Genomic DNA, 18,321 nt, shown 5'->3' on the forward strand with positions numbered 1-18,321 from the left:
ATTAAAAAGTGTTGTTATTCATTTTAAATGTATTTAGTGTGGACTCAAGCTATATGGTATTTGACTGGATTATAATACAGTTATGTTGGCTATTTATTATATAGTAAGTATACCATGAGTTTATCATGTTTTTATTTACATTAAAAACAACGAAATATATTCTAAATATATGATGTATTTAAAGAGTTAAACATAAAAATGTGAATTATATATTAGTAAATTTAGTTTTTAAACTCCGGTTAAAATGTACAATGGTATAAGTTGCTATTGTAATTTCTACATTAAATTCCTTTTTGCTACTATACAGTCTATTGCAGGATAGTGAATTACGGCATTGTAATTTCATTAGAATATAGTTATTGTGTCCATTCTCTACACTCGCAATAGATAAAGTAGTTTGGAATGGAAATGGGCCGATTTAGCCATTGTATTACGATCATAGCCCACGACGCTGACCAAATAGAGCTTTGTAGACAAATTAGATTATTGGCTCACTTAATTCTTACCTTCATGTCTCATCGTTGTTAAGTCATTCTTAATGGTAGAATAATAGGGACTCAGAGAAAAATATTCAGCTCTTTGTAAGACAAAGGACTATCTTTATAATGATTTATTGATGTCTTATCCTCAGCTTTGAGAATATAACAATGACATTTCCACTCGCTAGAACTTTGCCAAGACCACAATGTATTCTAAATGCTAATATCTTTTGAGTGACAGTTTATAATACATCAGACATACTTTCTATGCTTAAGCAACAAAAACATACTAATAATTAAAATCAGGTACTCGGGCTTAGAGCATTGAGGAAAAATAATAACGCATTATTAAATAACTTAGTTTTGCTTTAATCTTTCTATTAAGTTTACTTCCTTTACAAAATATACATGATTGTTGATAATTGGAAAATATTAAGGGAAATAATCGTCTGAAACATATTCCCATCGTATATTGCAACTACAAAGTGTGAATATGAAGAGCTCATAATTATAGGCTTAGACTTAGTTTACGAGCTTCTAGGCAAAGATTTTACGGTACACAGGCCATGTTCAGTGACCTTCCGAGAAATGGAACGGTTCCAACAATGAATACGACCACCGACGAAGCTTATTGTTGTTTTGTTAACGCTTTGACGACAATATTACTTATTATTTCAACAGGTGCACGGCGACTTAACGACACCATTAAGTCATCTCTTATTTTATTGAGTGAGATGGATTGCGTCTTTCTAAGCCTTAACTCTTAACTTTTGTTGATTTCAATGTTGCTTATCATAATACTGCACTTAAATGCAATTGTTTGTATTATTTGAACAACGACCACTGTATGACTGACGGGCATTTTGATTGTGATAGTCGAATATGGTTTAGCCTTTATAAATAAAACTAAAAAGTATCTGATCTACCTATGTTGTTTGCCTGGTGGTATAGTTACATGCATTCTTAATAGGACCGAGTTATTATATTATAATACGCTGAAATCATTGAAAGATCGAGCGTACCTTTTTAAACCGATGTAATCTCAATACAATGAAATAATCGAGCATTTCTATCTGGTTTTATTTTAATCAACATACAGAATTGCTAGACTAAATAGTTCTCGTAAGCTTTATAAAGTAAGCAATTTAGATAAAGCTAACCAGACCCAAGTCGATTATGTTTCGCTATTTATTATTCTTAAGTGTTCTGATAAATTGTTATTTATTTGATACAGATAAGGTTTGTGCTACTAATATTTTGTGTTTGATTAAAATTAACTTCATTTTTATAGCATTTTTGTTGTTAAGTCTATTTTACGATTACTTGTTGTATATAGATTGGTATACACATTATAAACTACTGTGAAATTCTATAAAATTACGCTGCTTTGTCGTTTTGGAGGATTCAATTTCAATCACTGATATCTATTGGCAGCTTCAGTTTTCAAAATGCTCCAATCATAGTGAACATTTAACATTCAGTTAATTTGAATTTCAGCTTGCGTATAATTTATAAGTAACGGCATTTTCAATGACTTACTAAAAATTTGCATATACCTTCCATTCTATTGACGCAGTAAAAAACTTTCCACATTGATGCCTGCTACATTGTCGCGGTTTGCGAATTGATGGCGCGTCCGAATTCGCGCCGCGAACCGCACGACACGGTGCGGGGACGCTCGCGGTCGCGGCTTGCATGCAAAACACGCGCGTCAGGCGGTATGACGACAATCCATCTTTGTAAGCCGTTTCGGTTAATCCACAACGCATCCACGGTGACAATGTAAAGTCGATACCACGGTACGCTGTGTGAATAGCGATGTTCTGCGGTTTTCCTCTTTGTTACGTACATATTTTCTGGCAAAATTTTGAGAGTACATTGGTTATTTAATTCATAAATATTGGTAAATAATTTCATAATACTTACCTATGTAATTGTTGTTATACGTCACAAATGCAATTACTGTACTCATTCTTACAAGTCGTAAGAAAATATATCTCAAAAGACGTGGAGTTTCAGTCTTAATATTATTATACAAGTAGGGTCTTCCAAAGCTCTATTACAGTGCCCTTTCAAATTTACTGAATAATTAATGCTTTAACGCACGAACTCACGCCCGTTATCCCAGTAGGCAAAAGCGCAATTACAGGTGCACCCACTTTCCACCGTGTTTATTCCATCCCATGATGTGCCAAGGGACGAGCCTATCGCCAAAATTTCAAACTCTGGTCCGACACTAAATAGAAAACCCAATGTCACTGCCCGAAACAGGAATCAAACCCGAGACCTCAGCACTTAAGTCGTACCGTAATACAACTACGCCACCGAGACAGTCTAATATTTTGATTTTATGCTAAATACAGACAACCATGTTTATTGTGTTGTGTAAATTTTGCACAATGTAGTAACGAAGCTTACGCGGTTTACTAATGGTTGGATTGACATAATTCGCCAAGGCTGCCGCCATTTGAGAGAAATCCAGGACAAAAGTAAAAAACTACTTTAAATCTTAATCGTTCATTGGCTACAATTGTAAAAATAATTGAATATTAAATATTTAATGATTGCCGTGTGCAATACAATGAGTCGATATATGGCGTTGGTAATTTAATTCACATTAGGTAGGTGCGCAATGAACGGCAGTCGTTTAATATTTTCATTGGTATTAAATCGAGGCTGGTACGAACGCGGTGGGCTGGCATGACTCACACCAACTGTCAGGTTCATCCTTCATCCTCAAGAACTTGTGACAAAGACGGATGTTAAACTTTCAGCTTCCAATTGTAGGGCTGCTACACACGTCCTGTTTTATTTTCTGTTCTTATCTGTATTTTGTGTTGAAGTACATTCTAGGGAAACTTCCCCCCTTTATAGCGGATCATCAGGATTTTCCGTATGAAAGGACTTCGACGGCCTATTTGCTTAATATTTCTATTGCCTCGCAACAGATATTGGGATAATTTAATGCCTTGTGTGCGATTTTTTTCGTATTAATTTTTTTTTATGGAGGTTTTTTATTTATTTTATGACTGTGCCCAATCTTCTATTTAGGAACAGTCAGCCACATTCAAGACTAGCTGAACGAACTCAAATTTCAATTCGCCTTTAAAATTTCGTGTCGTTATGGACAATTGATTTTTTTTCGCTAAAATAATCATCTAAGGGTAAGTATATTTTATTTTAAATAAAGAAAAAATAATATTTCGATTGAAGTCAATATGTACAAGCGTTTTGAAATTTTGCATTTGTTCACCTACTTTCGTGGCTGACTGTACAACTTTGTCCGTGGATATAACCTATATTTGACTGGTTATTGTTATAAAAAAACATAATCCGATTAACAATATGGTCGTAGTAAAACAGGATTACGTTCTTAAATAATAATTTTGCAAAACCTTATATTAAGTATAATCAGCTCTGGCATTACTGATATCGAAGTTAATACCATGTTATGAGAGTAAGATAGCAAAATTCTCTGACAAGAGTTACGTTTCGCATCGTTGTACCTGGTACGTCGGCTTTGGCAGCGGCTACCGCACACGGAGCGCGCGCTCTCCGTTCCCGCGAACCTCATTCATCAGTGCTGATTGATTGCAACTGTCAAAACGCTAATGGCGGTGAGTGTCGACCATATACGAACTGATGAATGCACCTAAGCCAATATTAATGCTGGTTATTGATGACGGCCCGCGCAAGTTCACGGTTACCTATTAGATGTGTAATTTATAAAACATTCTATACGTGTTTAGGATGAGGTAAATGAGCCGACTATCGGACCTCGTTAACGTTGTACAGTTGAAAACAAAAGCCTTAGGTGATGACTCAGTAATTACCCATTCTCGTGGATCGCTGAGGAAATTTATCGATTTGTATTCGTGCTGCACACGGCAATGTCACTGCGGATGCATGAATTTTTATGAGTGCGCCTATGGTAATAGTTGTTTTTTGTCATTTCATCATGCCATTACAAAATTGTTATTTTTTGAGGAACTGCAGTTCACTTTTTATAAAGCAATACGTTGCGTATAGAGATTTTTGACTCCGTTTCTTTATGTTTTTATTTTAGCCAGTATTACTGGGCACCATGTCTTAACATAGCCAATGTTTCGAGATTGGTTTAGAGTTAGAGTTTATGTGCCGTTAATTTTAATTTTAATCTAAATTCACACGTCACTAAATAGCTGATTACTTCAACATCACTATGAAACAAAATAGTAACTTGAAATTACATCAAGTCTAAAATAATCTAATAATTATCATAGCTTAGCTAAGCTTTGAATAGTTACATTATTTTACATATAATTTTATTACTATCCGACAAATTACAGAATTAGTAACCTATAAACCATATTCCTATACATTATAAATGACGTATTAACATAGTAATAAAAGTGAATATCTTAAACATTTTGATATCGGTTGTACCCCGCGAGGTGGGACATAAAAGTGATGGTAGCAATAAATCTTTAATTGAATTAGTATCGTCCATTCGACCTCCGTGAATAATTGTCTGGCCGAACGTATTCCATGCAGGATTAACTTAGTTTTGGCGGCACAAGACATTTTCGAATGTTTTATACATCCATTAATCTTATATCGGACTAAAGAGGAGCATTAAATATTTTGGCAGAATAAATTACTGCCATCAATAAACTGTCCTACGTCAATCAATGCATTGTTAGTAACGTGAGGTAGCTGATATAAAGGATTTGAGTAATTTAAGAGAGGCAATACATCCAATATCAAAACATTGTATGACACAATATGTGGTATTATTTACAAATGAACAGAAGATAGTACGGAATAAAAATTTTGTATAGTGAGTCGGGACATTATTACCTACTAGTTATTTTCTATCCCCTATATGAATAGTGGTGGCTTTAACGTTCTCTCTACAGGTCCAACAGCCAACCGCCCATGGTCTGCGGTACCTTAGTTGAGGTTATTTTATGCCACCAACTAGTAAACCAACAAAGTCTATTAACCACCTACGATTTTTTTTAAATCGGAGACTTTTTGCGCTCCTGCACGGAGCCTTACGTCGGCTAAAGCCGTCACTGTATGTAAATCCTCTAGACTTGTGTTAATCTATTTTAAAAATCGACGTAAACAGTTTGCCCGGACTAATGCGGCAATTAACGTTAAATATGAGCTTTGGTATTTATCATTAGTAAACTTAGGTATAAATAACCAGTGTTGAAATATAGGGTTAATTATCATGGTGAGCTGGTAAAGTTAAAAGTCATCACTCAATTTCAATGAAGCAGATGATGCGTGATACTTCTTTAATGGATAAAAATCGGAATTGAGTCCATCGCCTAAAACGACAGGTCACCAACACTTCAGTATTAGCTTGTATGGATTGCTCTTTTGCTCGAACAAATTTCGAATACCTACTGTTTAACAACGATCGCCTTATTGGCAACTTGTAGCGCAAAAGAATAGTAAATAGTGAGATTTAGAGTTTTGTTTCTAAGGATTTTTCGAAAAACATTAAGTTGTGCAATAAAAACTTATTATTATCATCTCTATAGAATACTCCGTATAGTGTATGATGTAGCATCATGGCCGGTGGTCGCGGCCCGCGGCTATCGGCGGTATCATTGTCGGATCGCAAGCGCGTCCTGTCGCCTCGTGTTGTCTAGTTATCTCGATGGTCTTCACACCACTCCCGCGCCTGTGACGTCACTACCCACTTGTCTCCAATTATGATTTGTTTCTTGAATATACACTCGGCGCATTTATTATCTTATAAGTTAGTTTTGGTTGGTAACGATCCTTTATTGCCTTTATATTAATCGATTTGTTTTTTACAGTAATCGGTTGAACAAATTAATTATCCTACCTTTAATTTACTTTTATGTGGTTATAAAAGCGAGAGTTATGAGTATCAATTAGCTTCTGGTGATTCCGTTTTCTTATTAACAAAAGCAGTAAAAACTTTATTATAGCGATGTAAATTATAATTAAGACAGCACAATATTAAAACGCAGAATGTTTGTGTTCATAACTTTATTAAGTAGGTACTAAAATATAAAATCCCTAATTTGACACAACTAGATTACCATTGTACATACCGCCCGCACGCGCACGCGCGCACGTGCCGGCCGCGCATGCGCACACACACGCACACACACATGCACACGCACACGCTCGCGGGCGCGCACTGCCCTTTCAATGAATTCCGTACAAAATAATACATCTTTTTCACTCCCTCATTATATAGAACATCTATATAAATTCGAAATTTTTTCTTATTTACATTACAATTAAACCGCGTTAACAATTCAGCCAGAAACCAGTTAAACCTAAATAAATCTAAAGAGCAATTTATTTTTTGGATTAAATATGTATTTTGATAGAATAATAAATTAACGTATGAGTAGAGCCACGATATGCTACACGTTGACAATTCGAATTCCATGTAAAAATATATTTACAGTACATTTTGTGTTTATAAAATAAATCGGAGTAAAAACACACACGCCTGCCTCTGGTACGAAAGGAAATAGGCAGTCGGTAGAATTAAAACTCTGAATTATAATTTTTTTAACTATCCATAATTTTATGTCAATACAGGGTTAACATGAACACAACACAAATTCGAACTGTGTACTTTCCCGGGCGACATCTATGATAATGGCTTGGACTAATCTAAAAACTATCTACGTATTCCTCAAATCATTAAAGTTTTTACATCCATCTTGATGTTAGAGGAACAAAGACAAAAATGTCACGAATAAAAATAAACATTATTTTAAGAAATCCTAACAACATCAATATTAATAGATCTGTAGTAATTTGTATAAGACAGTTTGAGTGAGCCGCATTAGCTATCTGCGAAGTTTAACATTTTATTGTTCGTCTATAAATACAATTAAAAATGCTAAAACATCTAACACTCTATTATCACAATGAGATACATGATACAATTAACATCATAGTTTAGAAAAAAACTGTAGATCCACTCACATATTGAACTACATAAAACCTTCCTTTCATCACAGTATAACCTGCAAACCAAATGAAATATTTATTTTACTAATTATATTACAGAAAAGTATAACTATTCCCTGCCTCCTTCGAGGCTGATAGGTTATATAAGATTCTTTCGATATCTTTATCGTTTAGGATCAGTGAAAAACAGACAAAATATGATGAAACACTTATTACAAGCTTATTTTAATTGTTTGTAACATTTCATACCATTAAACAAGTAATATGTTTTATTTTAACCCTATACACTTATAATCTGCCAACATAAGGAAAAAGGACAATTCTACATATTTTTTTATATGAAGGAAAACATTTTGTTAGTATTGTCTTTTTATTGATTGCGAATATTTAACAACATTTGTATATATGTTTGTTATATACACCTTTTTCCTTATGGCATAGCATTGTATTAATTAAGACACACCTCATTGATCAATGAGAACGAAAATAGCGCAACTCCGCCCATCACTAACCAGTGCACTACAGTGACAGTACTCACTCTAGCTGAGTTCGAATCCTGCGCCGGCCTGTATGGCGTAGAGCAGTTTCTCGGCGAGCTGCTCCTCGGTGTGGAACTCGGGCAGCTTCAGCAGGTTCATGCAGGTGGAGGACGAAGGTAACCGGTCAGAAGCGCCGGCTGACTGCACGCAGAACGGCGGGTGCAGGTCCTGCAACAACAAAGTAGCTTGTTCAATGATTTCTTATGTTTACGCAAATGTTAAACATTAAAATTAAACTATTTTTCGGATTTTATCGCGGTTTTAATATTTTAGTTTTCGAGACGTCGAGAGAAAACTAAAATATTAAAAACGCGATAAAATCCGAAATATAGTTTAATTCTAAAGTATCTTGTTCATTTAAAAAATTCCAGTTATTTTTGTTAAGGTTACCATAGACTATCATATATAGTGTAAATGCAATCATAGTGCCTCGTTCAAACTATCGACATTCCGGAGTTAATTTCTGCCTGTAAAACACATTCATATAATAATAATTCTCGCTATTGTTTTGTGTATTTTCAATTCCTAAAAACGCTTATATTATTTTTTGGAATTTAAGCGACATTAAATATAAAGTTTTGTTATGTTTAAAAACGAATTGGGGTCGCACTTCTTACAAAATGTATGGTAAAAGTTTTTGGAATTTTTGATATTAAAAATACTCAAACCTCGAATAGTTTTTTATTCGTATGTGTAACCAAGCGGATCAAACAAGTTTTTTTTTTCCATAAATTCCCAATTTTCTTGCTGGCTGTATATGTGATGTGTATTAATGTCTTAAAAAATGATGGCAGTCTCCTAAGAAAGTCTTCTTGTAGCTATACCAGGTAAGGTAACCCCTACAGCCCGGATTTAATATCCATTCCGTATATTAGACGCTGACGAATTTACTTCACAATTCGGCCGTTCAGTAAGATTGATTTTTAAAAAAGAAAACCCGACGAAATCTAAATAATTTGTGAAAAAGTAGCCAATTAGGAAGATTGGGTTGACCAAATGTTTATCCAGAATGTAAAATATTACACAAACAGATAAATGAATTGTCAACGTTATAGCCCCGTACTAAACAGTAACAATCGTTAACTTACCTTAAAACCTAATAACGGTGGTCTGGAGCAGCTGGTGACGAATTTCAACAGTTGCCGCCGCTGGTCGTCCGTGAAGCTCTCCACCACCTTCCAGAAGCGCTGCACCGTCGCGTGCGTGTCCGAGAAACCACCTGCGTAGCGAATATACATGTTAGTTATGTAGGCTAAGTAATAGGTATACTTGTGTAACAATTTACTGGGAGTATAGTAACGCAGCCATAGTTAGAAAAATAACTTGTTTTTAATTATAAAAAATGGAAAATAACGTTATCTGCTGCCGTTACTGAAAACAATATATTTGAAAAAAAAAACAAAGAAAAAAACGATGTCATAAAATTTTTGGTCAAAACTTATATTCAAACTCAAATATTGATTCATAATTCTGGTTTTGTAGCGTCCATTACTCAACTTAATCCGAACTTGATAGTTTTTACTATTCGCTATTGTCACATTTAGTATTCGTTGGTGAACATCAATCTGAGGTATTATGGACATACTCTTTGTTAGCTGTGTGTTGTGTCCATAATTTAATTAAGGATTTATGAAAATTTTCACTTATCATAGCTTTATCATTGACATAAAAACGAAAATTCTGACTGCACATTTATAATATCTTACCACTTTTACATACCCTATTTCCTTTTTTTGGTAATCAAAAACTATTAACGTATCAGCAAGCATTTCATATTTTGTTTATTGAGACACCCTACAAATACGTAAAGACGCTTCTCGAAAATTAACTAAAGTGTAACAACTCTTAACAAATAGACGTAAAATACAATACAAATTTGCAAAAAGTAGAGTAAAAACTGTTCTTATATAACGGCTAAGTAATAGAATATGTTAAAGTATATTTGTCAGCATCAATATGCCAGGTTTCCGACTCACCCGCGTACGATGTGTGCCGCCTAAGATCTTCCAGGTCGATGGGCACCTCAGCGCCAGATATAAGCAGTTGCAGCTCCCGACACGAGAACATCCGCAGCCACTCGCCATTGACAACCGATGTAAGGCCGCGCTTGAACGCGTTGCACTGCGATCTTATTTGCCTAGGAACATGGAAGATAGATAAACGCTCATAAAATAGATAAACTGCTGGTGGTAGGATATATTTTTTATCCGCCCGGATAGCGACCACCGTACACAAGGTGTTAAAATCCGCCATAGTGGCCCACGTAAGTGTGTCGCGTTCTGGGATCAGTCTGTGTATATCCGGTTCCGACAGGCCGACATAATTGTGTCGACTGCCGAAGGCTAATCGTCTTTCGTCAGTCGACGTTTTGTTGAACCCCACTCCACTTATCATCAGGTACATTGGGGTCACTTCGCCGTGCAAGTATAAAAAAGACGATACAAAAACAATCTGGAGATTTATGTCTAGTCAAAGTTAAGCAAGCCTAAATACGTTACCGACGCTAACGAAAATGATCTGTCATAATAAAAAATGTAAAATGGGGGTTTACCTGTTTAATTTGTAATCTGCAACAAGATGAATATACTCTATCCTATTTTCAGCCGTTACAGGAATGTTAGTTCCGCCGGGTTTTAACTCCTCTATCTGTCATAAATATAAATATATTTCAATAATAGAGGACAGTAATTAATTATCGATAACTTATAACGTACAGCACTATAAGTATCGACAATCGAATACCTAATTAAAAGAAATTTATTTAAATTATGTTCATATCATTACATACAACTAATCCAATTCAATATAAAGCAATATTAAATAAACGATTTCAACCATTTGGATGATATTTCTTTGTGGTATAATGCCATTTATCGATAGTCGATAAAACTTAATCATGTATAAATTATATATGTTACACCCTTAACTCACCCTTTGTTCGCCAAGGTCGTCGCTCAAGATAGTAAAGTCGAGCCCCAAGTCCGGTACATCTTGCCGTCGGTGGGATTTCAACATCAATAGTCCTCGATACAGCCCCGGATCTAGCGACGCAAGCGCATGCACGTCAGGCTCCCGGGACGAACATAACTTAGCGAGGAAGAAATCCGCTAGAGGCAGCTCTACTAGAAGATTGTCGTATAGTGCCTGAAAATATATAAATATAACTACAACATTAGATACTTATTGTTCGACAGTGCAAGGATTTACTACAAACTTTATTATATCCGAATGAATAGCAACCATTTGAAATATAATGAAAAATAAAACTTAGCAGGTCCCTTTGCTGGACGGTAAGCATAAATACTGCGTAGATAGATAGCAGTAGATCATCTTAACTTTAGACTACACTGTATGTACTATATTTAATTTTACAACTAAAATACAACACTAAGTTAAAAGGAAATCGATAGTGAAAAAAACAATAATGACTGCGAATTTTCGAATGTTAAAATACTGACCTTTCCCAACATTCTTCCAACGAAAAAATAGTGCATCAGAAAATCGTCGTATAACAAATGTACAGCAGGGTTTGGATACAGCATGTTGTCTTTTGTTAATCGAAACAATCCTCTATTTGGATCGAAGGCTGATCTGAAAATGATAGTAAATAAAAAATCCAAAAACACAAACCTGATTAAAATGATAAAAAATATATGTGAACTCACTTCAATAATTCTGATAGAAATTCCCTAAATAGACCACCGCCGTCGATGCCGTCCTCTTCTAGACCCGCTTGGTTAATCAGTTGCACGCGAAGTTTCAATTTCATATCAGGTTCTTAAAAAATAAGTAGAATTAAATAAAAACCATTTTTTATCCATTTTAAAAGTCAAATTGAATTGCCATATAGCATCATTAGTTATTATTAAATAATAAACAAGCTGTGAATTTACCATTATCAGGGCTGAGTTTATCAAACGCGTCTTCATACAAGTGTGTGCGACGCACGCTGATATTTATCGAAGGGCCTTCATTGAAATTTGTCATTTCATACCAGTGGTCGTTCTTTTCTCTGTAACATACTTAATGATGAGTTGAAGTAATTAAATTTAAATAAAGTTACTCCGTTTTAAACTCACCTAGCTAACAATCCTTGGAATATTAAAACTCGGGTCGAAAATGGCACGACGAATGGTATTTCCCTAAGAATCGTGACGGTTCTTAACTCTTTGATTGTTAACGGTGGACCATCTTCTGTCAAAGTAAAGAATTACCCAAAAATATTATAATGCGAATAATTATCGTATTCTTGGTAGATAACGACTAAAAGCATGTGTGTGGTGTAGACGTTGCATGATGCCGTTAGGGCTTTTTATACTGTAAAAGTTCTAACGTGCATGTGCGCACGCGCCGATGGCAACAGTCTTTTACATTACGACTATATGTTGGAGTCGCATTACACCTCTGTAATAAGTAACAGGTCAGTGTGTTTGCGGAAGGGCTACGGTGATTACCCGGCGAGAGCACGGCGGAGAGCTGCGGCGGGTAGTGGCGGTGGCGGTGGCGGTGGCGCGAGTGCGCGGCGGCGAGCAGCGCGGCGGCGCCGTCGGGCGCGGCGTGCGGCGCGGTGGCGTCGCCCCACTGCGCCTGCGCGCCGCAGAACTGCAGCCGCGCGTCGCGCACGTACAGCGCACGCAGCAGCGCCGTGCACACCTGCACCACCGAAAAATACTTACAGCCCCATTTAATATGCAACGAAAATGTTTATAACATTTTCATTAAAATTGTTAAAAAATAATATGTTTGACGTCTCATACCTTAAACAGATGCGACCATGCCGGTGTCCTGTTTTTAGCCTCTAGCTCCATGTCAGTGTGACCAACGGCGTCCTTGTACTGTCCCACGACTGCGGGCCGCGTCTCTGGGTACGCGAGTTCTACTAGTCCGAGACAAACTTGTCGCAGAGTCCGACACAGGCCACCCAACTCTGAGAAATCAAAAGCGTGGACTCGTCCTCCGCTGCACGACGCTGTTAAGAAACAAAAATGAATAGGTATAAAATTGCTCGCATCCATTTCAGTTATTGAAATGATGTTACGGCATTTGTAGAGTCTCTATTCTTTCGTTCAGCTTTTACAACCACATTTTTTTAATTATTTAAATCTAACACAACGATTTATAATAACATTGATTTTATTTAACATCATTATACTATTTCATTAAATTACAATAAATAAGATCACTCACGAGACATTTTCTCCCCGTCGTCATCGTCCCGGCAGAACTCAGTATCATGCAGCGTGCCTATGAGCAGCGAGAAGAGCGCGCAGAAGACGGCGAGCGGCGCGAGCAGGCGGTGCACGCCGAGCGTCGCCGCGTCTGCGCCTGCGCCGCCCAGCGCCCGCGACAGCGCCGCCAGCAGCGGCGTGGCGCCCCCCAGCGACGACACGTGCGACAGCGCGCACAGCCAGCGCCACGCGCCGCGCACGAACTGCGGCTTGAACGCCAGCGTGTACAGCACTCTGCACGCACACACACATTATGCACCAGGGAATGCATTTGATAAACTTGTCAAATTATATTTATTAAGTCCTATGTTACAGATGTAATTAAATAACTCCACTGTAAAACTATATTGGGTCGGAAAACAAACTTGTCAAAAAAATGAAACATACTATGTACGTGGTGTACATTGATAAATTCAATAGCCCTATAATTGGTGACATTAAAAATAAAATTAATTAAGACAATCTATTAAATTTAGGGGGCTTACAAATAAAAATACAAGAAAAACCTATTTATTACCTATATTTATGTAACGCCATCCGGTGACTCAGCAACAAATTGTGGCATATTTCCGTCATGCATTCCAAAAACTCTTCACTCAAGTCTGTCTCAGTTATCTGTGATATGGTCACCATCACACAACGATCAGGCTCATTCAACAACTCAATACATCTGAAATGAGATGAAATGCTTTTGTTATTCATAATATGAAAATAAATTGCAAATTGCATGGTCTCATAGGAAGGACGAAAATGAAGATCAAGACAAATTATGTTATAATTATATCCAAGTATGTTTTAATGATTATAACTGTGCATTATAACCTCATATCCTTTTCACAATGTTTACAATTTCGTTTTGCGGCACAAACAGACAATATGGTGGTACATACTTAGACAGATTTTATCATGTAAGAGACCTACAAGCTTTAATTTTGCAGTATTTCTGATATATAAAAAAATAAATTAAAGTACCGTGTAAGCAAGGTCTGCTCCCGAACAGATGTGGGATTCGGTTCCGTTTCACTATCACTGTCATCGTCCTTATCGGCTGCAGTTTCTTGGCTATACAGACTGTCTTCAAATTCATATGTGATTTGTTTGTTACAAACATTCACTGTTAATTTGGCTATTATTTTTAAGTATTCTAACAGTGCAGGATTGTTTACCAATTTCGTATTATACATGTTGCGTAGGTCGTTAACTAGAAATAATAAATAGGTGTAAATGATAGACGAAAATATGAGTTAATTTGAATCTCATAAAAAAGTCATAATTGATTTGATTTTGTAATTAAAGGAACAAACAAAATATAAACATCAAATACCCAATTAATATTGAACCAACATCCTCAAATATTAAGATTAAGATAAATAACAAATAACTCTTACCAAAATCAGGAGGTTCCAAGCTCAAAACGGAATGCAGTAACCATGAGTCATTTATTAATATTTTATTATTGAACTTATTTTCGTCTTGTAAACAGTTTAAAAGTGACAAGAATGGGAATTTGTGAGTATTCTGCGCGAGAGCTGGCAGCATAAACATTTCTACAGGTTCTGGGTATGGATTACACAGGAAGGCAGATGCAAATCCTGTCATAACTGTGTCCCTGAAATTTGACAATACAGTTTTTATAATATTGAAATCATACTAAGGTTTTATCAAAACCCGATACCATGTTAATTAAAGCAATACAATTCTGCAAAAAATCAGAATAAAATCTAAAATATCATTTGCCTAGTTGTGTATGTTTATCAAGAACATATTAATTGAGAAGGTTAGAAACTCACTCATAATGTGGTATATTCACATGCGTGATTAAATATAATGGCCTTTGTATGAGGTCTAAAAGAGCGCCACATAATGGTGTTGGTGGATTTGGCGAGGGTCCGTACAGCGGTGGTGATTTCTGGCACATCAAATTGCAAAGGTCCTTGAAGTAGCCTGTAAATTACATGTTTTAAATAGAGTAATCGTAATGCCATATTACCAAGCCATAATTAATAACCAACTGTTCTGTTGCTAAGAATGACATGCATTTTGTAATTGTTTTAATTTTCTATGTAAATCCTGGTTTAAAAATTAAAAAAGAAAGCTGTTATTATCACTTATGTTTTTAAATACCGATTCAAGATTTAAATAACTTGTAATTTCCAATCAAACATGAACACAAAAATTCATAAGGCTACACTGGTTGTAAAATTAAAATCTTCATTATTAATAATATGTAAGCAATAACCAAATAACAAATAATTACCTCGTTTAATTAAATACAAGAAAGTATTAGTAACAAATCTAATTGCTTCATCACATTTCATGGATGCCTCCGCAGAGGATACAGATGTGAAAACTTCAAACATTCTTAGAGGCACTGCTAAGGGGATCTGCAAATTGAAAATAAAGTAAATATTTATATCCCACATTTAACAAGTTTTTATTTTTGATATAAGGAGATGAGAACAAAGTCATCAATAATTATCAATTATGACTTCTTAAAAACTTAACCATTTTATGAATATAAAGATAAAGCAGATACTGATAAAACATAAACTTAGTAGTTGAAATGGATTAAGACACATACCTCAGTATTATCGTTCAATAATTTTAAATGCAATGCCAGTAACCTCCTAATTTGGATGCATATACTGGCATTCTGAAATATTTGTTTCCATTGCTTCAACAGTAACTGTGATGTAGATACCTGAAAATTATATAATTTTGTTTACATTTTGTCATAATAAATGATGCTGAAGATAAGGTTCATCTCTTAACAATGACAACACTATATTACTCAGCAGATTTAATTTTTTTATTTATCTGAGATCTTAATATGTGATTATTTTTCATTACAATTGTTCTAATAGAAATACATAAATGAAGCACTCCCTTTAATTATTTTATACTTTGGTTGAAAACAGCGAAGTCTGAGTCAATCAGTCCTAAGCAGATTAATTCTTACACAAAAATAAGTGATTGTTGTCACTAAGAAAATGTTTCGCGATATCAAGAAAAGTGTTGCACGCCTATTATTCATAGCTCTTACCATGTCAACTATTTCCAATGTATGTCAAACCAATGTTTTCTACTTCCATTAAAAAATTTACTGGGAGCTCAGAAATAGGTTAATTTTTGGAATATTGCTGAAATTTTCTTTACTAATACATTGGCATACTTAACACCTTGATAACACTTATTGAAAAACCCCGTTAATTGTTTAACACAGACATAGTTTCCCACATCATGATTAATTTGTTCAGCCCACATCATCTGCCTACCAATTGTAAATTTATTTATTTTTCCTTCCATTGAAATTCATATAGTACTTTGTACTTTAGAAACCTAGGTTTTTTGTTGGTTTTTATGTGCAAATTTTTATATAAACTAATTAAACACTGTTTAAAACATTCAGGTCAGATTTTTTTGTTGAAGTAAATCTGCTATGACTATAAGAAAGAATATTATAATTTTAAGTACACATGCATGCCGCTTTAAAGCTCTACAAAGGAACAGTCTTGTAAATGATGTTTTGTATTCAATATAATTGCATCTTCAAATGACCTGTGTCTTGGATATTTAACATATTATATTAAACTTTATATTTTAGTATGTATGCATTATATTAAGATTAAATCCCTACAGGTATTAGGTATTTATTTATACCAGATATTTTTTATTTTTGAGTAGTGTTATACATGTCCACTTAAAAGAATTTACGAAAAAAAACAATTTTGCATTTATATATTTATACCTGTGAGTTACACCAAATACAAAGAACATAATAAAACAGACAATAAATTTTTATCTTTGTTTAGTTTTTTCTTATTTTTTAGAGTAAAGTTTATTTCTTTATGAATATTTGTTTAATTTCCAAATAGGTTAATAATTATTTTCATATGAAAAAAATATTGTCTAGAAAATACATTATTAAGGAGTAAAATATACTCACCAGTCTAGGTAAATCTTTTTGGGCATCATAAAAAAATAACAATTTAGCCACCAGCTTTGAGATCACATGCTGACTGTCTTCACTAACATTTTGATATAAACTGTCGGGAACAAGTCTCTTTCTGTTTGCTTGCAATGTTTTCTAGTTAGGTAACTTCTTACATATGCTTGGATTTTTATTGTACTGTTTAACCTTTTCCGGTGCTCCTAGAATATATGTAAATTGTTCATATTAAGTTGTTAAATGAAACAATGACATTTGAATTTTGTGTTGTTATTCATGAGTTAAAATTGAATATTCATTTAATTTATTTTAAACTGAAAACTGTTAATCTGCAACAATTTTATTCGTAACTCTTTATACTAGAACGCTTACATATCATAAACACTTTACAAATTGGAGACATTTTGTCAATGATATGCTACTTTAGTAAATCTATCAATTTCACAACAGCTGGACTGCGTCTGACGTTGTGATGATGTTAGTCACGTTACATATTTTGTAGAATAAGATATTTCTTGCTTTTTTAGCAAATATGCAACAAAAGATAGTGAATATAATGTAAATTAAAAAGTAACCTCTCTCTTCTGTCTCTGCGATTGCAATTGTTGGATGAGAGAATCCCTGTCCGTTTTGCGTTGAGCACTCGCTCCAGCCAGGTTCTGTTGTGGCTTACGCCTAAAGTCTCCCTCAAATGAATACATCGCTGCAAACAATAATAACACAACGTTTCCAGAATATATGACTTTTGTAAACAATAATCAGCTGAAAGGAGTTTTTTGAATTTGTTGTATAACTACTCAGTGGGACGGACCTATTATCAATAATATAAACACATATTCAAGATATAAATAAACTAAATGATCACAAAATCACTCGACGTCGAATTACTGAACAAAAATTCACTGTTTTTGACGTTCCATACTTTCTGAATTTTGTTCTTTCATGCATAGCACAGGATATAATTAAACTCCATAGACTATATAGTGCTGAATTTAATTAGATAAGATTATTCATACTGCGAAGCCATACAGGAAAACAGGAAAATAGTTGATTGAATTTCAAGTTGATCAGTGATGAGCAATCGGTAAGCAGTCTTTAACGATCCAATCATAGAGCATTACAATACTGCGGGGTTTAATGCGGCTGGGCCTTTTATAAATTTGCGCGCC

General features: G+C 34.9%; 1 protein-coding gene across 1 annotated transcript; it reads right to left on the reverse strand.

Moving 5' to 3' along the window:
- Window positions 1–6,474: 6,474 nt before the first annotated feature.
- LOC115443769 (ubiquitin-protein ligase E3C) lies at window positions 6,475–18,104 on the reverse strand. The gene is given in 23 exon segments (XM_030169326.2): window positions 6,475–7,492; window positions 7,975–8,143; window positions 9,064–9,194; window positions 9,952–10,112; window positions 10,527–10,621; window positions 10,907–11,119; window positions 11,434–11,566; window positions 11,641–11,752; window positions 11,869–11,987; window positions 12,055–12,169; window positions 12,430–12,628; window positions 12,733–12,944; window positions 13,163–13,437; window positions 13,721–13,873; window positions 14,176–14,404; window positions 14,592–14,812; window positions 14,994–15,147; window positions 15,461–15,587; window positions 15,785–15,904; window positions 17,150–17,254; window positions 17,257–17,355; window positions 17,728–17,855; window positions 17,964–18,104. Coding segments are annotated over 21 exon segments (3,267 nt in total). The 5' UTR covers window positions 17,854–17,855; window positions 17,964–18,104; the 3' UTR covers window positions 6,475–7,492; window position 7,975.
- Window positions 18,105–18,321: the final 217 nt, after the last annotated feature.

The sequence above is a fragment of the Manduca sexta genome, chromosome 25, assembly GCF_014839805.1.
Source record: "Manduca sexta isolate Smith_Timp_Sample1 chromosome 25, JHU_Msex_v1.0, whole genome shotgun sequence".
Classification (NCBI taxonomy): domain Eukaryota; kingdom Metazoa; phylum Arthropoda; class Insecta; order Lepidoptera; family Sphingidae; genus Manduca; species Manduca sexta.